General features: G+C 41.6%; 1 protein-coding gene across 1 annotated transcript in view; it reads left to right on the plus strand.

Annotated features, from left to right (window-relative positions):
* TMTC4 (transmembrane O-mannosyltransferase targeting cadherins 4) overlaps positions 1–23,794 on the plus strand; it is a 71,551-nt gene that overhangs the window by 38,972 nt on the left and 8,785 nt on the right. The window contains exons 10-11 of the mRNA XM_065413964.1: positions 3,257–3,428; positions 3,519–3,650. Coding sequence (XP_065270036.1) covers positions 3,257–3,428; positions 3,519–3,650 — 304 coding nt within the window. The remainder of the gene's footprint in view (positions 1–3,256; positions 3,429–3,518; positions 3,651–23,794) is intronic.

Below are 23,794 nucleotides of genomic sequence, written 5' to 3' on the forward strand. Positions count from 1 at the left end.
CCAATATCTAGCAAATGCTATAAATATTTATTTGAAATACTATTATTGCAGTTTCATCCCAATTTGGGCATTGACTACTGGGAAGCAAACTTGTAGAAAGAGGTATGGATGGCTGCTTTATTTTCCTCCTGAGATGGCATTTTGAGATCCTTAGCACTGTAGGTGGTAAAAAGTAATTTGTGGTCAGAGCAGAGTGTAATTGATGTATGTTGTGCCCCTCTTTTTACAATACTTTTTTTCCTTCTTTTGTAATAACAAAAAAGGGGGCCTTTTTTGAAAAGATGTAGTGATTCTGGCCATTGATTAAAAATAAAATGCTATCCCAGAGTGATTACTCTTTTATCAATGAAGGGTTATTGAGAAAATAATTGGGGGGGAAATTGTACTTTATAGAAAAGAAAACCAAAAGCTTCTGTAAATAGAAGCCTTTAATATGATAAAAGAATTTAACATCTCTCATGATATGTTTAGGTTGCACTTTTTGGATGTCCTTAACGGATAAATTTGCCAGCTCTTTAAAATTATATAAACAATTTAATCCCAATGCCATCCATTGTTCAAATTTTTATCATCTTCTGCAGTGCCAATTTTCCCCTCTAAAATGTTAATCTATTATATATTTCCCTTTCCTCCATGCTTTTACTAGTTTGCACAGCCTAAGTCATTAGTAAGTCAATACTCTCATTAATACAGAGACAGAAGCAGTGAGACACACACACACCAGAGTATGGTTAAATGCAGAAGCTGCAATTTTAATAAACTACCGTATATACGTGATCATAAGCCGGTTCGTTTATAAGCCGATCCCCCTGAGATGGATAAGTAAAAATGGAAAATTTTTATGACCCGTTCATAAGCCAACCCTATAATTCAGGGGTCAGCAAACTTTGGCTCCCGGTCCATCAGGATAAGCCGCTGGCGGGCCGAGATGGTTTGTTTACCTCGAGCGTCTGCGGGCACAGAGGTAAACCTAAGTAAACAAAGTGTCCCGGCGTGCCAGCTGCTTACCCTGACAGGCCAGGACAGCAACCGGGGGGGAAATTTTTTTGGGGAGGGGAGAAGCTGGGTGTCAGGGGAGTAACCCCTGTGACCACACTCCACATGACCACACCCCTAGCTTGGGACCCCCACACTCTCCCCAACCCATCCCTTCCCACCTTATGTGGGGAGGGCCAGGGGAGGATGTCTCTGGCCTGGCTGGAGCTGCTCTGGCAGGCTGGGCAGCGCAGCTGCAGCCTGCTCTGGTGGGCTAGACCGGGCGGCGCAGCTGCAGCATGTTCCAGCGGGCTGAGCTCGGCGGCGCGGCCGCAGCCCGCTCTGGGAGTGGGGCTGAGCGGCACGGCTGCAGCCTGCCAGTCCTGGAGCTGCAGCTCCTTCGGAGGCTGGGGGAGAGCAGCGTGGCCGGAAGCGGAGAGACTCTGGCCCCGCCTCTTCCCTTCTGGCTCTACTGGCTGTGCTGCCTCTCCTTGCTCCCTCTGTTGGGGGGAGGGGCTGTGTCCCACCTCTTCCTCTCTATACCCGTTCATAAGCCGACCCCCGTCTCTGGTGCTTCCCTTTTTTACAAAAAAAAATTCGGCTTATGAACGAGTATATACTGAATTAACCAACAAGGAACCCCTTCCCAAACTACCTGGCAAGGCTGTTCTAGTGTGGAATTTAACTGGGTGCCAGTGGCTCCAGGTTCTACAGATCTCACGATGGATATGGGGGCAGTGCCCCCTGTATGCCCCCAGGCCTGCTCAGGAATCTTGGCAAGAAGTCAGAGTCACAGCCCATTCCCCTCATCCACACTGGAGGTAGGAGAGCCAGGCTGCATGAGGCATGGACCCTTTCACTCTGCAAAGTTGTGCTTGAGGCCCATGCCCAAGAAGCACATTGAGTTAAGAACCTCATATAGGACTGTTTCTTAACTCCCTCTTCCCTCCCCACCCACTGGAACCAGCCAAAGTTGCAATATATGTAATATAAAAAAACCCACGCAGTCTTTTGCCATGTAGCGGAAAAAATTCCTTCCAGACTAGGTGACCAGACAGCAAATGTGAAAAATTGGGGGTGGGGGGTAATAGGCGCTATATAAGAAAAAGACCCAAAAATTGGGACTGTCCCTATAAAATCGGGACATCTGGTCACTCTATTCCAGACCCCGAATAAAATTTGGCCAGCAGCATAGCCCCTTAAGGATCTAGTATACTAAGAGGGGATAAGGGTGGGGCTGGAACAAAGCCAAAATGGCTATTGGCCAGCCGTGGGCAGAAACAACACTTCCTGCCTCTGCAGTTGGGAGCCAGTCAGTGGGTCTGTCCTGATCTAGTCATTCAATGGCAACCGGAGTGTGTGGGTCAGACTCAGACCCTGTTAGAGCCAAGCCACTCCCTCCCCCCTCCTGGAAGGGAAGAGGAGGGAAGACCAGTGAAAGCCCAAATTTCTGCCTCCATTCCCCACCCAAGGGAGGGGCAGCAACTCAGAGAGCCAATGGGCCAGCATCCATGATCACCTCTAAACTAACAAAATAATTTGGAAGTGAAGTGAAGGCCTAGCACGTTGGGGTCGGGGGGGAGGACACCCAATTTCGGTTTCAAGTTCCCAAAAGTTTATTATAAATATAAATTAGTGTAAAAATAAATATTTTAACATAATGTATAGATACCTTGATGGTGGTTCTCTTTTATGATGAACATGGTGGCTTTCTGACATGAACACTTGTCTTCTTTGATTGGTCTTCAACTGAGAAAACTGGTTATTTCAAGCACAGTGTCTTTAACATGTTTATGATGCATCTTTGAGGTGGCTTTTTAAAAAAAAAAATCAAATATTTTACCTTAATTCGTCAATTAGTTTCAAAAATTTGTATATAGCTGTAATCAGTAGTTTTATTGCCTGTATATTTGGATCAGGGAGAACAGAATTAATGTTGGTGTTGATCCTGTTTGAGCAGGGGATTGGACTAGATGACCTCCTGAGGTCTCTTCCAACTCTAATATTCTATGAATGATTTCCAGTTTATTAGTGTCATTTTGTGTCGTGGAATCCACGTCTTGACTTCAGTTTAATTTTGTGGGAAGTGTGTCTAGATTTTCAAAGAAGCCCACGAGAGTTAGGCATCCAGATCCCATTTAAATTCAATGGGAGGTAGACATGAATAGGTTAAGTCCACATAATGGCTTCCAATGATTAGTAAACAGTTTTTGTATATTAACAAAAGCACTTTTTCATCTAAGTTTTGTTGCTAAATTGTGAGTCTGTTTCTTTTTTCCAGAATTCTTACACTGGGAGTGGGATTTCTTATTATCCCTTTTCTTCCTGCAAGTAACCTGTTCTTCCGAGTAGGATTTGTTGTTGCAGAGAGAGTCATCTACCTCCCCAGTATTGGCTATTGTATGCTACTTACGTATGGATTTAGTCTATTGAGCAAACAAGCTAAGAAAAAGGTATGTACTAACTGTCAATAAAACTGATGACCAAGACTAGTGGAGGAACTTTAATACAATGATGATTAACCTATATCTCCTTTCTTCAAGAAAATGCTTGCTGCTGCTGTACTAGGAATCTTGTTGATAAACGTGTTGCGCTGTGTTATCCGCAGTAACCAGTGGAGGTCTGAAGAACAGCTTTTTAGGAGTGCTCTGTCAGTGTGCCCTCTTAATGCTAAAGTAAGTTGGTCACACTCTCACTTTTTATTTAGTTTTTTAATATTCCACATGGTAAATACATTGCAGTACAGCATCTCATGTACAATGCTAGCCTGGTGAAAGCACAGCCTAAAATAGACATCTAAATTATAATGACAGCATAGTCAACTTCTCAGCCAGTGCAAGTTACAGTACTTTAATTCAAAACTGAAAAAGATGAAAATAAATTGACTTTAATGAAGACATCCAGTCAAATAAGAAAAGACCAAATACTTAAATACATAACTAGTACCATCCATTGAAATAGTTGCATACAAAAGTGACTCTTTTCTGCAACAGTCTCATAATCTGTGTAAAAAGAAAAATTAAACCATAAAAGTGTATTCAACTGATTTGCTGTCTGTGTTTTTAGAATCCTATTTTTGTCTCCTTCAGTGGCATTAGTACATTTCTGCTTTTTCTCCTGTTAGCTGTGCTGCCTCTACAGGGCTATGGGAGAATGAACTGAATCACACATCTCAACAGAACTGCCGAGTTTATGGGTGAGATCCTCACTCCTCCTCCTTGACATCCATTAAAATGGCCAGAATGATGAAAAGGAGCCCCAAAAGCTTCCATTGTGGACAGGGGATGATTTCCCCTGGTGGCAGGCACTGCAGAAAACTGCCAAAGGCTGCCTTCAGAGAATTCCCTTGCAAGTCCTGACTTAAGGGGAATGCTAGGGGTGAAGCTGGAGGGGACGAGTCAGTGGTGGGCACTGGGGTCCCATAGGGCAGGCCTGAGAGGCTGCCATAACTTAGACAGATCCCCATGGCTATCTAGGTTTTGTTCTAGGCCTCTTTAGCTCCTGGAGCAGCCCAGTATCAGGAGGGTTCAAAGGTGGCTAAAAGCCACGGTAAGCTCTCCACATCCTTGGGCTGCAAGTTCTGTGCTGCCGCTCTAAGAGGTGCAGGGCAGAATATCGCCATTTAATACTAGCGTTGATGCACAAGCCAGAAAGAATAAAGCTTGAATTTTGACCCCAAGTTGAGTTCTAGGACTGGCAGCGAGGAGGAATATTCACCATCCCCTTATTGTAAACTATTACATTTTTGCCATTTCTCTTTGAAGTATAGCTGCAGTTTAAATTTCATTCACATTTTGCAAGTCCAAGCTGAGATTTCCGTTGGGCAGCATCCCTGTAGAAAAATATCTTACCAGCTTACATAATTTCGGAGCTCTGTAGTCTAGAGCAGTGCCTCAGAAAATGTGGATCAGGACCTCGAGGTCTTGTGGCGTTTAAATGAAATATTTGAACTTCCTTACTTAAAAAATGTAATATAAATATTCAACTTAGAGAAATGAAAAATATACAAATTAATGAAATAGAGCTATAAAGGGGTCACCTTTAAAAAGGATCTTTTGCCAACATTTACAACAAGGTGGGGTTACCTCACCTACCACTATTTCCTTCTCAGTAAATGGAAAAAAAACCCACATGTATCTGAGGTTCTGTTGTGTGGTAACGAGGCAAACATCTGTTTTGTAACGATCACTTCATGATCTCTGCTTCTGGAGGATTAGTACATGCTGTAAAATGTAAATGAAGCATATTCAATCTATCTCTTTGTGCCTGCTTGCACCCCTCTCAAAATGTTCTGCCATAATGTGTATGTGAGAGAGAGTGTGGTAAGTGTTGATTAGTGGGGAGTTGAGAATCAGGTCCCTAGTCTAGCAGTCACCTTTAAAATAAGGAGGTGACTCTGCTGTCTTCATAGTTACAATTCCCAGTTCTCTAGCTCACCCCTTCCCACTGCAATCATATTAACTTTTTAGGGGTTGTTTTCATAGTAACAGATTGCCAATCACAGCATATTTTGGAAAACTACTAAAGAATGTAAAAGAACACCAGGGTATCATTATTCCATGATTTAAGAATTGTTTCCAATCCTCATAATTACAAAAGTAAACATGAAAATGGGAACCAGTCATAACTGATGCTATGCTATCTTCCTGAGACTGCAGACAGCATAGCTATTAGGACTGTAACCTGACCCATTCATCTCAGTGAAGTGTTAACACTGAAACCTTAAGATGGCATTTAAATATCTAAATTAACTAGTTCACTGCTTTTACTTTATTATTTTAGCAGAAACATGTAGCTAATGTGTTTAACCCACAATCCAAATTGCCTTCCATACCAATCTAGGTTCTAAAAGCCCCAGATGATTCTCAGTGAGCTACTGAAACCTCCAGCTTCCATCCTGACCACTCCTACAATGCAGCTGTAGGTCTTCAAAACCAAAATCTGTGGCATATTGAAAACCATAAATGTGTGGACAGCATAGCATAAGTTTAATATAAAAATAAATAGCAAAGACACTGATGTTACTATTCATTTTCATATTTAACTCAAAAAAAAGTTAAATTGAGCTGACATAGTTTTTTTTCCAATCTACTACACCAGACTGATGTAGAACTGAAGTCCTTGCACAGAATTTAGTTCCAGCTTGCTGTCAAGTATGTCAGGCCTTGTAAACACCCATTCACAATAGGGAATGTATGGTGACAAGAATTCAGATTGTCCTGCAGAGTACTGAATCTCCTCTCTGGGACAATGGATTTAGCTGGCTCAGGAAGGTGAACTTTACCTGTCCCAGCACCAGCTTTGATAAATTTGGCCCTGTGTAAACAAATAAAAGTCTATAAGCAAGTCACAAATATTTTGATATTTTAAAAGAGGGGTCACAACAGAGAAAAGTCTGGGAATTCCCTGTTGAGAGTCATTTTAGACATAGGAGAAATGTTTTAGAGGGAAGGGAATGCACTATAAGCTTACCCTGGCGAGCCGCGTGCCAAAGGTTGCTGATCCCTGCACTATAGTTTTTGGTAAAAGGTTGCTAGAAAGCGCATTCGAAACTTTTGACTTTAACCTACTTGTTTGTGCACGCAACTATTTGAAATATGTTGCCAGATTGAAAAAGGATCATTTTAACCACACATGAGGACTATTTCAATGAACAGAATATTCATTAGTCTGAACAAAAAAAAAAAAATCTATACATTTAAAACTGTGTAGATTCGTTGAATTCAATAGACTTACTCCTTGTTTACACTAATATTAGTCAGAATCAGACCCAGTATGAGTTGCTGTAAAACACTTATTTCTGTCTACTTTTATGAATATGCATAAAAATAGCATATTCATAGTTAGCCCTGCTCTGTGATTACAGGTAGCTTAGGGATTTAGAATAATACAATGTTACTGGCTTATAAAGGGCCTAAATGGAAAGCCAAATTGGAGTCTTGCCATTGACTTCAATGTGCTTTGCATCAGGCCCATAGTATTTTACTGCATTACTGGAACGTCTAATTAATTCTATACTATTGTAACAATCACCTACAGCTGGTAAACTTGGGAACAGGTAATGTTACAGAATAATTTCTATTTTTACTAAAGGTATTAGAGGCTAGTTACCAGCAGATTTTTTGAAGTTTGAATTCTTTTTTGAATTATTGTCTTATGGGTGCTCCACATTAGGATGTGTGCATGCCTGTGCACTTTGGATAGGAGATTTTTGGCAGCTGTGTCCGCATGTGCACCCTTCACATCCTCATGCTCTGGTAATATTGGGAGAACCAGACCCACTGCCATTCCAGTTTCTTCTCAGCTGCCTGCGGCTCAAGATGGAGTACTGCAGTGTCCACTAATGAGCATCACAGCCTACTTCAATGTAATCGATCTCCTTTTATTTGGTTCTTATTTTGTTTATTGTTTTTAGCACAAGTTTGTGCATCTGGGGGGGTCCCTCCTCCCCCCCTCCTTTGTTTCCCCCCGCAGTCCTTGGCTCCTGTTTGTTTTGTGGCCTGCCCTGTGCGGGTTATGCCAAAGCCCTGAAGTTTCAAATCCTGGCAGACCTACCACAGGTCTTTCTCTCTCAGCAATGGGCATTCCAGCTGCCTCCACTGCATTGGAGAGTTCCTAGTCTTGTTTTTAGTGCATGGTCTGTTCAGGTTTCAAGAGCAGGTCTAGGAAAATGAGGGAAGACAGACTGAAGTGTCTCCTCTTGGAACATTCCATGAGACCCATGGGATCGAAATCCCCCTCCGTCCCCCTACACTGACCTCAGCTGCTCGGGGTACTCCGGTGACTTCTTCAATCTTGATAAATAGAGACCCTGGAAAAGCTTCAAACGCTTTGAAGCATTCAAAAAAGAAAAAACTTGATTACTTGGAGAGAGCCTCTGAAAAAGGGGAAAGTCACCTGTAAGGCCAGGGGACAAGGAGACCTTGCGTCCCAGTGCGAGTACTGCTGAGGCATGTACCAGCATTGTACTGAGATGCTGGTACCTCCAAAAGACTTCCAGCTCAACCCACAACAAGAAGTCTTCTCGTAATCAGCCTTGAACGGCCATTGCCAGTACTTGAATCAGAGCCCTCCACATGCAAGGACTCCTTGAGGAACAAACACGCCTTTAAAAAAAATCAGCTTTGACCTCTGCTCCAGTTCCCTCTTCCTCAGGTCATGGCGACAAAGAATACGCACTGTTATGTATTATGTACTGTCTTTGGTATCACCTGATGTTCCTGTAGAACTGTACCCAGGTTCTCTGGTACCGAGTAGGTTCCTCTCCCATGAGGATATCCAAGCCATGACGGAACCTGAATCTCCTTTGCTAAGGGGTACTGGGAGGGATCACTTACTGGTACCAACATGCCTTCCAGAGATGGAATCCCTATCAGTGCTACTGCGCCCCCATACAAACACTCTGCCTCCAGTACTGACTTGGTTGTCAGTCCCGCCTTGAACACCAGTATGGATACCGGTGGCTCCTGTTAGATACAGGAGATGACAATTCTCGGACATTTCTGTCTAGGACTCCATCACATTCCCATTCCAACTTTCCTTCCTAGAGTTATATCCTGAGGATGAGACCCCAGGGACCCCACACCAACCCTGGCAGGAACCACTTGGGTCCTGTTCCCTTTCTCTGCGCTCTATCACAGTGGGCTTTTCGCAATCCCTGGACCCCTTATGGTGACCAGTTTTATAGGGTACTCTCATATAAGAGGATCCATCAAGTCACCAGTACTGCAGGACCCTCCTCCCCAGGAATAGCTGAGGAGGAGACACCATGTAATAAATCATCCTCACCCAGCAAGGCAGTTATGCCTGTACCAGCATCCTATGCAGATGATGATATCAGGGTCTTTCAAGATCTGATGAAAATAATTTCTAAATAGAGGAAATACAAGAAACTCAACACTCCTGGTGGATATTCTGCATTCCTCTCCCCAGAGCAAGTTTGCCTTGCCCATTTATTGAGGCATTACTCTCACCGGCCTGTATGGTTTGGCAGTAACAATTCCAGCCCCATGCAAATGGATTGACAAAAAATACTATCTACTGGTCAAGGATTTGGAGTATTTTTTCCCCTCCAATCCCACCCCTAACTCCTTGGTGATAGTTGCTGTCAATGAAAGAAATAAGCAATACGCCTTCTGATAAATAACGTAAGTACATGGACCTTACAGGCTACAAGAGCTATTCCTTGGCTGCTCTCCAATTTAGAGTTGTGAACTATCAGGCCTTGATGTCTGGTGGGCGGGATGTTGCTGCTGTCTTTGACTTCAGTGCCTCTTGCTGACTTCCTGCTTCTGACTCCAGTGGCTCAGTCCTCTGGCCAAGTCACAAAGTTCAAACCACTTCCAGGGTATCATGAACAAGTCCAAATGAATATGCATAATTCTCCTGCCCCTTTGGGCTGCTGAAGTCCTCTCCTTGTACTCTTGTTTTAGGGCTTCCTTTGCAGGAGTGTATGCAGCCCCTGTAGGGGACTGCCCCCATTATCTCTGTTACCCTAACACTGGGCTTCTCTCAGCCAGAGGCACCTGTCTCTTCTGCAGTCTCTCCCCTCAGTTGAACTCCTTCAATCTACTTATTTTGTGGCTTAGCTCTGCTCCCTCTGGCTGGGAGCCAATTAACTATTCACCTGCTCCCCCCCACAGCTGCAGAGCATGACTAACTGGGTGCATTCACTAGCCTTGCAGGTGATGGGGATTAAGCCCCATCACATATGCAAAATATGACTTCACAAATTACATTACATTTTCACATTTCACTGAACATTTGCCTCAAGACCAGAGGGAGCAGTTACAAGCCCTCTTCCCAGAAGGCCAGTTAATCATTAAGGCTTCCTTTCAGACTTCTCTCAATGTGGCACATACAGCTTCACATTCGATGGCAACTGCTGTAATCATGCATTAGGTGTCATGGTTGCAATCCTCTGCCTTGCCAGGGAGATACAAAATACCGTGGAGAGCCTTCCTTTTGAAAGGCCTAAGCTTTTCAGTGATGCCATGAATGGTTCCCTCCGCTCACTTAAAGACTCTAGGGTGACTGTGTGATCTCTTGGCATCTGTATACCTGAAACAAAAAGAAAATACAGCACGTTGCAGACAGCACAGCGATCCCACCCAGTTGACTACCAAACCTTCCTCAGACCGACTGAACCAACCACATTTCCCAAGAAAGGGCCACCATTTACAGTAAACTCTGTTGGCAACCTCTTCCAAGCGACCTTTTTGACTTGCTGATCAAAAGCCATGAACCACCCCTTAATCTGGATCCTATGCTGCATCAACCCACCCTGTGGAGAATGACACCTCTCCTATTTCCTACCTTCCTGGGTGCTCATCACCTTGGACAGATGGATCCTAGAAGTGATTTTGACAGGCTATTCCATCCAGTTCAGCTCCATGCCTCCCTTCCATCCGTCCCGCCCCCCTCCCCCGCCCGTCCTTATTCAGGGACTGTTCTCATGAAGGCTTCTTAAGGCAGGAGTACAATCTCTTCTTCTTCTAAAGGCCATCAAATCCATTCCACCAGACTTTACCGGAAAAGGATTCTACTCCGGGTACTTCCTGGTTCCCAAGAAAAGAGGGGGATGGAGACCAGTTTTGGATCTATGCACTTTTGAACTCCTTTGTCCTCACACAGTGATCCAAGATGGTAACTCAGGCAGTGATCATTCCATTTTAGATCCAGGGGACTGGTTCATTACCCTCTACCTCCAAGATCATACCTTCATATAGCTATGCACCCATCCCACAAATGTTTCCTAAAATTTGTTGTTGGCAAGCACCACTTTCCGTACTGGGTCCTACCCTTTGGCCTTTCAGTCTCCTAGAGGGTCTTCACAAAGAATTCTCAGCCATTGCATGAGAATTCATCACTTGAGAATAATTGTCTTTCCCTATGTGGATGACAGGCTCCTCAAGGTTCGCACCTTCTTCAGGGTACAGTCAGCAACCAACAAGGCCCTATCTGTCGCTGCCTTAAGGTGGAGAAGTCTACTCCAACACTGGTACAATTCATAGAATTTGTTAGAGCCATTTTAGACTACACAACTGCCAGAGCTACAACATTTCTAGGCTACAACAGAGCCCACAAACCACATCAAGGGCCTGCTTTCAGCTCCTGGGTCATATGGCAGCCTTCACATTTGTAACTGCCCATGCAGGTCTGCACACTCAGCTGGCTCGGGTCTGTCTACACTCCCAACAAGCACAAACTGTCTCAAATCCCACAACTGGTGGAAGGATCCACAGAATGTCTGTGGGGGAGTTCCATTCTCACGTCCTTCCCTCATAAAGATTATTGGCACAGATGCCTCCCTGTTGGAGCACTAATTTTCAGGACTTCACTGCTCAGGGCAAACAGACTCACAAGAGGTGTCCCCCCCCCCCATATCAACGTTCTCAAACTCAGAGCAGTCCGTATTGCTTGTTTCCACTTTCTATCCAACATCAGAGGTCACTCAGTCAGACTAATGCTAGACAACAGGGCAGCAATATACTATACAAATTGTTGAGGAGGACCAAGATCCCAGTCCTTATGTGCAGAGTACATAAAGCTATGGAATTGGTGCATATCTCACCACATAGAAATCTCAGCAATTTATCTTCTGGGACTACACAACATCTTAGCAGATTCCTTGAAGAGGTATTTCAGTCAAGACCACAAGTGGGTGTTGAACAACGCAGTCTTTCAGGAAATCTGTCTCACCTGGGGCTCCCCAGAGCTAGATCTCTTTGCAACACCATCCAATATGAAGTGCTGGCACTTTTGCTTGAGGGGAGGGCACAGTCGGAACTTGCTGAGATGCACCCTCCTCATCCCTTGGCCTCGCCTCCTGCCATACACTTATCCCCCAATGACCTGGCTCCTCAAGGTCCAGAACAGAAACGAGAGAGGTTGGTGATCATTCTTATAGCACCATCGTGGCCCAGGCAGGTATGGTTCCCTGATCTGCTCCACCTGTCTCTGTGATCACCTCTTCACCTCCCTCTGACAGCAGACCTCCTGACCCATCCCAAACTTTCATTGCTTCACCTCGGGGCTTGACTCCTTGATGGCTCTTAGGCGTAGAACAGGAGTGTTCTCCCAAGATTCAGACAGTACTACTGAATAGTAGAAAACCCACCTGCAAAAGTGGAAGCATTTCCAAGCCTGGTGTGCCCAATGGTCCACATCTCCTCTGGAGTCTCTCCTTACAATCTTTATTACCTGCTAAATTTAAAAAGCCATGGGTTTGTCACTGAACTCTGTTAAGGTTCACCTAACTGCCATTACAGCTTTTCACCCCCCAATCAAAGGGTTTTCAGTTTTTGCTCATTCTACCATGATGAGATTCCTTAAGCGTTTATTTAACCTTTTTACTTATGTAAGGGAAGCTACTCTGCTTGGGATCTTAATTTAGTCCTTAGCACCTTAAGGGGGGGGGGGGAATTTTTTTTAAACTCTTGGAGTTTTTTGTTTCTTCATCTGTCCTTCAGAATCTCATTCCTTGTAGCCATCTGCCTCTGCCAGAAGGGTAGGATTGCTAGGAGCACTTATGGCAGATCCACCATATACGGTGTTCTATCAAGGTGACTCTGTCTCCACCCTCATTTCCTACCTAAAGCTCTTCTGACTTCCACATCAATTGCCAGTGTTTTACCCAAGTGTCACACCTCCAGAGAGGAAGGCAGTCTTCATGCTCTGGATGAAAGCAGGGCTCTTGCTTCTACCTTCATAGGCCTAGGCCCTTCAGGGATTCTCTCAGATTGTTTCTTTTGCAGAAAGATACTAAGGACATCTGATTTCCACACAAAGATTATTGAAATGTTTTTTGGGGATGCATTCTGGCATGCTACGTAACTTTGGTGATACATTCCCCACCTGGGGCTGACTGCATCTCTGTAGCCTACTGGAGAACATACCTATCTTGGACACTTGCAGGGCTGCCACCTGGTCAGTAGTGCACACATTTTCCCAACACTATGCTATCATGTATGCTTCCACTGACATGGCTTTTGGCAGTACTGTCTTCAATCTGCTCTACACTTGCCTTCTCAGCACCGTACTCTGTATTGAGGCACTGCTCCAGAATCTGCTCAGACGGAGCATCCATAGGGACAGTACCTTGAAGGAGAGATTACTTACTTGTACAGAAAGTGGAGTTCTTTGAGATGTTTTGCCCCTATGTGTGCTCCACTACCTGCCCTCCTTCCCCTCTGCTCTGGAGTCCTTGACTCTGGGCTTCGTGGTTGAGAAGGACCCGGACTGGCGCCTCCCTATAATTGCTCTCATTCTGGAGTATGAGAATATGTAGGGTGCAGACACCACTGCCAAAACCTCTGATCAAAAATGCATGGGTGTGGTGCACACACCCTCACATGGAGCTCCTGTAGGGACAAAACATTTTGAAGAACTCCAGTTACTGTATGAGTAAGTAACTTCTCCTTATTGCTGTTCACTTTATCAAGATATTAAACCACCTCTCTCACTCCTGAGCATTTGAGTCTGGGCTGCAGATTATCCTCTTTATAGATTTTAAAAATAACTCTTTTGGAAATGCTCAAATTGCAGACAATTTTAAGTTATGAATGTCTTGTTACTTTAGAAAACCACAAGCGGTTTCTTTCCTTTTAAGCAAAACTATAGCAATCTACACAACACTGGTACCATGAACAATTCTTATTTCTGAATAGTTTTCTCTAATAAGTACTCTAAATAAAACATGTAGTTCTGCAACAACACAGCCATTAAAGAGGTAGAAAATATTTACCCCTTTTTGCCTTTCAGAGGATAAACATATCTGGCTGCAAGAATCATTTTAAACTAGTCCCAGAATTTTAACAGTTTACATACTGCAAATTCTTTCCCTGTTGCTGGATTGTCTTTAGAAAACTCTAATTATTAAAAAAATAAGAATTGCAATGAATTTATTTATTAGTAACGCTTTCAAAATAATGAACAAGGAAGGTTGTTGTTTTTTTTTTTTGTTATTCCCAAATAGCCAGTGGCTTCATAAAGTCCGCTAATGGAGTAGTTTAGATGGCAATTAAGGGGCAGCTGGCTTATATGTGTATTCGGCATCCAAAATTGGTTCGCCTTGGCTTTCAATGCATGCCTGTGTCTTTTGTCTGTTTTCAAGTGGTTGCTGACAGAAACGCTCTCCGAAGCATCTCTAGGATAGTCTCTGGCATTCTGCCTCTCCCTTTGTCCATGCAACTAGTGGGTGGTGGTTGTGCTTAGTCTGTACCTCCCAGGATTCTGCCTCCACTTCATACTGTTTCAGCCTCTTCTCCGGTGACATTGAATCATACACCTAGGCTATTCATCACACTAATCTCTAGAATTTCACCTCATAACATCTAATGTCACCCCAGTATCTCAACAAACAGCTAGCATATAGCTTGTAGCTCTTCTGCTTTTTCAGTGCAGATATCAGTTTCATTTTAGAGTTTGTAGTAATCTGGAGATTGTTCGGAACCCTTTTCTGAAAAAGTGGTGGTCCTGTATGCTCAGCATTTCCTGTTGCCTTTATCTCCCATTTTCTCCAAATGTGTACATTGTTTGCCTTTTCTATTTCTTTTGTTTGCCTTTTGTTGAGACAGCCTTATCTGGAGCTGAAACTGACGCTATTTGAAGCACTAAGCTATGGAACTAGTTGCCCAAAGGCTGACTCCCAGATCTCTTCTGCTACACTCTGTTGTCTCTCTCTGGCCACACTCAAAGCCTGCCACATGATCAGCAACCGTTTATCTCAGCCATCCAATTCCTTTGCCACTTTCTTAGCACTGTCTAGCATGGTTTTGTCATTGTATTTTGACACATTCCTTTCTACTTCTACTGCTCTGAAAGAGACGGTAGTTTATATCTCATTTTCTAAAAAAATTAAAAAAAAAAAAAAGTTCTTCCTTTATTACTTTAATCCAAGTCAGACTTTCTCACTATTCAAATTAAATAAAAATATATTTTAGAAGTGTTTATTTCTAATTTGTTTTGCTGATTCACCATTTGTTTAACTTCTTACATAAGTAAGAACAAGTTAAGATGGTTGGAATCTATACTAGCTTCCTTAAGATTAATTTATTTTAAACTTTCTTCTTGTTTTTCATAAGTGAACTATTTCTAAGCAGTTCCAAAGCCTCCATCACCATGTGGTCTAAGTGCCAGTTTTCAGAACTGTATGTTGCTATACAACGTTTCCAACCTTAGCCGTTTTATTGTATGAAAAACTTCAAATTAAAGTCCCAGTGCCTGAAATCAGGTGATTATATGAGAATCTCCGCTTTCATTTTTAAAAAGCCACTAACTTCCTAATCCTCATGGATGCAGAGAAAAGCTTGAAAATGTGAACCTTAACAGTCCAAAAAGCAAATAAAAGAATTCACCATTTATTATTTCTTTAAATCTCATGTTTTCAAGCCAAATCTCATGATTTTTGAACACTTGGGTTGGCAATAGTGCATAATTTCTGTCTTGCAACCAGGTCAGACCCTGTTTTATGCATTTTTAAAGCATTTACAAAATATAACAATAACTTTTAATGTTAAACATCACGAGCAGGTTAGACCCTGTCAGAAGTTGAATCTCATTCTTCTTGCATCAGAATTAAACTATTCCTTGGATAATCTTAACCATCGCCTTTTCATTCATTGCATGTACAAGAAAAGAGAGTAACGGAATGGAATAACACCAAAAACATTCTGTATTCTAGAGGTTGATAAGAGGCTTAGCTTGCTATGCTTCCAAGCAATACTGTATAGTTCAAATACCATAGTGATATGTGTTGTATAGAACCTAACAGAATTGAATAGAATGTGTCACACCCATACCATAAACGTTCTAAAGCACAAAATAAGTATGTTAAAGCAATTCCAAATAAAGTCCATAATATGCTTGCTCTGTCAGATAACAATATCCTCTCTCCTCAGATATCTCAGAGGATGTAAGAAGGATATTGCTTGATCCATATTGCCATGTGACATATAATCTCTCAGAATGGAATATCAGTCCCCCTGTTCTACGTTGTGCACATTCCAAAAGTAAAATGAAAAACAAACTAAATTAGATACACAGGTTGTCATCACTTGCAAAGTCCGAATCACTCCACTTCTTCAAAACACTATGCAAATGTTGTTATATCAGTCTTGTGATACATACATAACGGAGAACGCAGCTATGTACTTGGTGCTTAGTTTATGCTAAAATTATACTTGTGTCAAATGCAAGCTATGATAACACTGAATATGTACAGTGGAGAACTAATTTTCTGTACCTTACTAAAAGGGCTGGCACTATTTCTCTTCAGGTCAGCACAAGATTTATAACTAACTGTTAAAAGATTTATTGAGCTGATGTAGAGAGCATCCCTTTTATTGACTTTTTGATGTTCTTGTCTATGCTACGCATGAAAGAAAAACATACTGTCCATGTTGTACAGAATAGTTACAAACATGGCCATGGAGTTTGACACAATTGATGTTTAGATGTCTAACTTTCTCATATATGTGGGCACGGTCATGTTGTTAAACCTCTAGAAGACATTAATTGCAGATGGAAAAAGGGAACCTGGGATAAGTCCAGGATTTAAACTGGGTCATTTTGTCTTGTATATTATTTAGAAAATGTTTGATGAAAGGAGTTGTGCTGAAATTTTGAGCAGAAGCATCTGTATTCTTGCTGCTGAAACTTCAAAACTTAGCACTGGTCTACACTACCGCGCACATCTGGTGATGACGTGCTATGCCAACGGGAGAGCGCTCTCCCGTTGGCGTAATAATTCCATCTCAATGAGAGGCGGAAGCTAACACAGTGCAGTGTTGACACCACTTTAAGTCGATGTAATTTACGTCGCTCGGGGGTGTGTGTGGCTTTTTCACACCCCTGAGCGACATAAATTACATAGACTTAAGCAGTAGTGTAGACACGTCCTAAGAGTCATATTCATAGATTCCAACACCAGAAGGGACCATTGTGATCATCTAATCTGACTTCCTATATAATCCAGGCCATAGAATTTCCCTCAAATAATTCCTTTTGAATTAGAGTATAGCTTTTTTAAAAAACATCCGGTCTGGAGTAAAAAATTTCCAGTGATGGAGAATCCACAAGAATCCGTGATAAACTGTTCCAATGGTTAATTAGCCTCACTTGTAAATTTATGATTTATTTCCAGTTTAAATTTGTCTAGTTTCAACTTCTAGCCATTGGCTCTTGTTATACCTTTGTCTGTTAGAATGAAGAGCCCATTGTCAATACTTTTGTTCCCCATGTTAGTACTTGTAGACTGTGATCAACACCTCTTAACTGTCTTTGTTAAGCTAAATAGATAGACTCAAAGAGCTCAATCACTGTAAAGCAGGTTTTCTAATCCCTTAATCATTCTCATGGCTCTTCTCTGAACCCTCTTCAATTTATCAACATCCTTCTTGAATTCTGGACACTGGAACTGGACACAGTATTCTGGCAGCAGTTGCCCAAGTGCCAAATACAGAAGTAAAATAACCTCTCTAATCCTACTGGAGATTCCAATTTATGCATTTTGGCCACAGTGTGACACTGGAAATTCATCTTTGTGACCCTAAAATCTTGTATTCTGATTTCAATTGTCTCCTTTATATTCATATTTGTTTACAGAGTGGTTGAAAACAACCTTGTAGAAAGGGAAAGCATCACAGACTTTATGAAACTACAGTAAAGAACAAAATTGTCAGACACCTAGATTAACATAATTTGTTGGGGAAGAGTCAACCTGGTTTTGGTAAAGGGAAATCATGCCTCACCAATCTACTAGAATTCTTTGAGGGTGTCAACATGCATGTGGACAAAGGGGATCCACTGGATATAGTGTATTTAGATTTTCAGAAAGCCTTTGACGAGGGCTCTAAAGCAAAGTAAGCAGTCATGGGATAAGAGGGAAGGTCATCTCATGGATCGGTAACTGGTAAAAAGATAGGAAACAAAGGATAGGAATAAATGGTCAGTTTTCAGAATGGAGCGGTAAATAGTGGTGTCCCCCAAGGGTCTGTACTGGGACCAGTCCGATTCAACATATTCATAAATGATCTGGAAAAAGGGGTAAAGAAGGGAGGTAGCAAAATTTGGAGATGATACAAAACTACTCAAGATAGTTAAGTCCCAGGCAGACTGCAAAGAGCTACAAAAGGATCTCTCAAAACTGTGTGACTGGGCAACAAAGTGGCAGATGAAATTCAGTGTTGATAAACGCAAAGTAATGCACATTGGAAAACATAATCCCAACTATACATATAAAATGATGGGGTCTAAATTAGTTGTTACCACTCAAGAATGAGATCTTGGAGTCATTGGGGGTAGTTCTCTGACAACATCCACTCAATGTGCAGCGGCAGTCAAAAATGCAAACAGAACGTTGGGAATCATTAAGAAAGGGATACATAATAAGACAGAAAATATCATATTGCCTCTATATAAATCCTTGTTATGCCCACATCTTGAATACTGCATGCAGATGTGATCGCCCCATCTCAAAAAAGATATATTAGAATTGGAAAAGGTTCAGAAAAGGGCAACAAAAATGATTAGGGGTATGGAACGGCTGCCATATGAGGAGAAATTAAGACTGGGACTTTTCAGCTTGGAAAAAAGACGACTAATGGGGGATATGATAGAGGTCTATAAAATCATGACTGGTGTGGAGAAAGTAAATAAGGAAGTGTTATTTACGCCTCATAACACAAGAACTAGGGGTCACCAAATGAAATTAATAGGCAGCAGGTTTAAAACAAAAGGAGTATTTTTTTTCCCCACACAACGCACAGTCAACCTGTGGAACTCCTTGCCAGAGGATGTTGTGAAGGCCAAGACTATAACAGGGTTCAAAAAAGAACTAGATAAATTCATGGAGGATAGGTCCATCAATGGCTATTAGCCAGGATGGGCAGGGATGGTTTCCCTAGCCTCTGTTTGCCAGAAGCTGGGAATGGGCGATAGGGGATGGATCACTTGATGATTACCTGTTCTGTTCATTCCCTCTGGGGCAAGTGTCCCATTTAATATCAGATTTGATCATTGATTTTCTTTCACAACTGAAAGATGGTTGTACTCATGAGCAGACATTACTTTGTTGAAGAGGGAATAAAATGTAGAATACCATATAACCAGTATTCCAACTGAAGGATGTGTGAGGTTTTTAAAAAAAAATAAAATTGTCATATTCCCACTTTTACTGCCCCTAGCTGAAAAAACGAGGAATCGGTTGGACAAAAACATTGCTTTTGTGTAGGGGAATAACATTGTTTCTTGAGCACTGCGTTTCAAGCAATGTGTATCAATCTACTGTAGAACAGTATTCGGTTACGTTGCCTGCTTGATAATTGTTTGTATTGATTTCCTAATCCCACTGGTATATTATGCAAAGACAACTATGCAGGGTCAGATCTTTGGTTAGTATAAATTGGGGTAGCTCCATTAGCTTCAGTGGAGCCATGCTGGCTTATATCAGCTGAGAGTCTACCGTACAGTATCTCTAAAATACTACAGTGCATTTTTAGATTACACCTTTCCAATCACCCAGCTCTTAGAGAGCACTGTGCTGTTACACAGCTGTAAGGAATTTTTCTCTTAGCGCTATTAATATAAGATGATTACCTGTTAAGACTGGTAAAGGAGTGTGTGGGCATAATATAATAGGTCATTTCCAGTTAACATCTTGCTTTTAATACTGATTTGACAATGAAATGCTACATCAGCCCATAAATGTTTAAACAGGAAACAAAAGTGCTCTTCTGGAGGAAGCGTGCATATTCCCATTGAAGGCAGTTTTGTTTCTCAAGGCAGAATTTAAAATATTATAGTCTGTTTAATTATAAAAGGATAGATTTCCCGCCCTCCCCCCCCCCCCCCCCCGGTCTTCACCCAGGTGCACAGTGGGTAGGGAACAGTATCAGGAGCTCCCCTTGAGTAGCAAACCAAGCGGAATTGCATCTCTTGTGCGCAGTGGAAGGCAGGTATTACTCTGTTCTTACTCCCCTCGGAGGACACAAGGGTGGCCAGGAAGCTGGCCCATGTGTCTCTTGTGCAATGGCCAGTAGAGCTGACTGGCTGGCTACATGGAAGAAGTAAGCTGCACTTCATCAATGTCTGTGTGTGTGTGAGCCTTGCTGCCCTTTGAAATGGGCTATGCCTACATGGTGCAATCTAGTGGTTAATCTGGCTGGAAAATAGCTTCCCATTAATGTACCTCTATTTCCCCCATCCTGAAAGGGATAAGCTCACAGAAAGTGATGTGACTTCATTGCAGTATCAGGAAGCAAAGAGACTTGCTAATCATAGCTGGTATAAGTATCCCAACCAGGGGCAGCCCTAGACTAGCTGCCAGCAACTGGCACCCTAGGCGAACCATGCAATCGGCACCCCCAAACCCCAAGGGCAGATCTAGGCTGAGTTTTTTGGTAAACGGGGAAACATGTTGCCCCTTTTCCCCTTTTAATGTTTTTTTAAGCGGTTTTTTTTTTTTAAACAGAAGCTTAATTATTCGGTTTGTCTGTCCGTCCGTCTGTCCAATCAATGTTTCTGAGATCAGATAAAGTAGAGACATGAAATTTTCAGATTTGTACCTGGCAGCTAGATGATATTTCAGTCCAATTTCAAATAAAAATGCATTAAAAATGTTAATTATAATTTTTATTACAAATCCAAAATCATCCATTACGCTATCCTGTTTTAACTGCCATTACCACCACATCCAATATAGAAAGAAATAAGAAAACTCTTCAACGAACTTTAACCTGTATTTACAAAACACTCCGAATAAATAACACTCTGTGCTCTTAAAACATGACTTTTCTTGCTTTAAGTTTTTAAAATTCAGTCACTAGTTTTTTAGATCCAGTTTTCCAGCTATTTCATGCTCTATTGACATTGGCAAGTCCGACAAGTCTCTCTTGCACCACTGTTGAATGCAGATATGTTTTTATCAATTTTAACTTTGAGAAGCTACGTTCCCCACTAGCTACGGAAACTGGCAAAGTTAAAAGAATGCGTAAAGCTATAAAAATGTTTGGAAAACTGTCTGAGTTTATTTTCACAAACAAACTTCAGTACTTCTTCAGGAGTGGAATGTTTCTTAAATCATCTTGAAAAAGCCTGAAACTCACTACACAAATCTGTAGTATCAGTGTCTTTTGAATTTTTATGAGTCAATGCCAACTCCAGTTTTATACAAAATTCTGTTATCTGTTTTGCTGTTTTCTTTTGCAAGCTGTAGATATCATATAGAAAGCCAAATACTGGACTCTAGCTGCTGCATCTGTTTAAATCTTTCGTCAACCGAGTGAATAGCAGTATCAAGGACTGTGAAGTAGAAATTCACTTTGAACCTTTGTTTTGGGTTCTGAATGGGTGTCTCTCGTCCTTCATACGAAAACTGCTGTTTCTTTTGCCGAATGCGAACTGGCTCTGGTTCAAATTCTGTTGGAAAGTCGATTTCTTCAGCAAGCTCAAGAGAATCTACCAGTGTTCTTTTGAACCCTTCATCACTTCTGAATTCCTCCTGAATATTTTTAGTTTGCTGCAGTTTTTGAATGGCAGAATGTATGTTCAAGTTCTTTCCTGAAGCTACTTACTAATGAGTTTAATCTCGAAAAGGATATTATACCACAAAATGAGTGAAGTCACAAATTTGAACTTGGAAAGGCCATTTGCAAGAGCTTCTGCATCTGAACGTGCTGTATTGCCAGATGATCCAATACACAGGTAGTATAATCAGAAATTTCAATTAGGGCATCATAAATGTTTCCAAGTTCATAGCGAAGAGGCTTCAAAGCATCAATGTGACTCTCCCATCTTGTCTGACTAAGTGGTTTCACAGTTAGAGAATTCACATGGCGAGTCGGAATCTCCCAACGGCGTGTTGAGCCTGAGAAAAACACACAAACACATTGCACCAGGTCAAAGAAACTGCTTGCCTCCAAACAGCATCTAGCAGCATCATTGACAACCAAATTCAGAGAATGCACACTGCAAGGAACGAAAAAGGCCCTAGGACTGATTTCCATCATTCTCCTTTGCACACCATTGTCTTTACCCTTCATATTACTCCCATTATCATAGCCTTGGCCGCATAAGTTTTCAACAGATAATGACATTGTTTCAAGCTCTTGTAGAATAGTTTCAGTCATAAATGCTCCAGTCGTCTCCTTCAGTGGTATGAAACCCCAAAAATGTTCCTTTATGAGCACTTCAACATTATCTTCATCTGCAGACTTTTCCATATCCACAAAATGAATGATTGTCATTTGTTCAACATTATTCACATCTGGTGTACAGTCTAGTATTATTGAAAAGTATTTTGCAGAATGGACAGCTTCTACAATTTTCTTTTTAATGGCATTTGCTAGGATTTGAATCAGTTCATTCTGCATATTTTTTCCTAAATAATGAACCGGTGTTTCATGATCAGTTATTTTGTGTAGATGCTCCTTCATGACTGGATCAAACAAAGCTAGGTATTCAACAAATTTTAAAAAGTTTCCATTACCTGGACTGTATAATTTTTCATTTCTACCCTGGCCGCGGAATGCTAAATTTTGCCCACTGAGAACTGTCACTAAAGCAATCAGATGTTCTAATATTTATTGCCAATATTCTTCTTTTTCCTTGATCACACACATTTTCTTCGATAGTTTTTTCCTTTTTTCAATCGTAATTCAAGTTCTTTCCAATTTTGAAAGCATTCCAAATGTTCTGTACTTCTTTCATGTGAAGAGAGAATTGAAGATGTTTTTCCAGTCCTTTGAACCATTTTCAGTAAGTGATGTACCAGTTGCTTGATTTCTAAACATCTTGCCACAAAAGCAAAACACAGAGTTCTTCGACACTGAATATTGTAACCAGTTTCGATGAATTTCTTCCCCATTAATGAGTTTCCTTTTCTAATGCTGAGCAGAGAATTTTCTTTTATTTCCATATTAGGGAAATTCATGAACTTGTTCGGGTTCATGTTCCATGAGAATTTGCCGCACACGGTTATCACATCTGGGCCATGAAGCTGGGTCCCCATACTGTAACTTGTTCGTAACTTCCTTGTCCTTTCTTCCTTCTACTTCATTTACTTCAATTTCTGCATGTGTCTCTGAAGGTGAATACATTTTCTCCACTTCCATATCAGTCTGAGGCTGTGAGTTGCCTTCATCTAGAAGTAAGTTTCCATCATCTTGAGTTTCCAAACTGCTTTTTTGTGGATGTGAGCTACCCTCATCTCGAAGTAATATACCTTCATCTTGATGTTCCAAACTGCTTCCATGCAGATGTGAGCTAACCTCCTCTCCAAGTAAAATTCCTTCATCTGGATGCTGTGAACTGCTTCCATCTTTATTTGGATTAAAGAGAAGATATTTCAGGAAGGATCCCTGCTGTTTTCTTGGTCCTTTTCCTTCTCAGCCTTTGGTTAATGATACTCAGCTCCTGAGGGTTTTCTTTTTCCTCTTTCTGCCATGGGCATTTGAATATTATGTACTGTGCTCCCGACTGCAAGCATTATAGCGTTAAGGATGGCTGACACACCTACCACATGGTTGGCAATTTAAACCACATTGCAGCCATCCCAACACATCTTTTCACTGCTTAAAGGTTCAATGATTAGTAACATTTAGTCACTTACCTATTAAAACAGTTAGTTACAGTGTTTACACGGAAACAAAATGACCTTTTTCAACATTATAACCTGACACCGGTTGTTTGGAAAGTAATCCCCTTCCTCACGGTTACCCGCTTGGAGTGTGACATCATCACTTTTGTAGTCTATTAAGCATTAATGCTGTTACTTTTCTTTTATGGACCTTATTTATTACATGTGAACCAGTTATAACAA

This window comes from Emys orbicularis, chromosome 1, assembly GCF_028017835.1.
Source record: "Emys orbicularis isolate rEmyOrb1 chromosome 1, rEmyOrb1.hap1, whole genome shotgun sequence".
Classification (NCBI taxonomy): Eukaryota; Metazoa; Chordata; order Testudines; family Emydidae; genus Emys; species Emys orbicularis.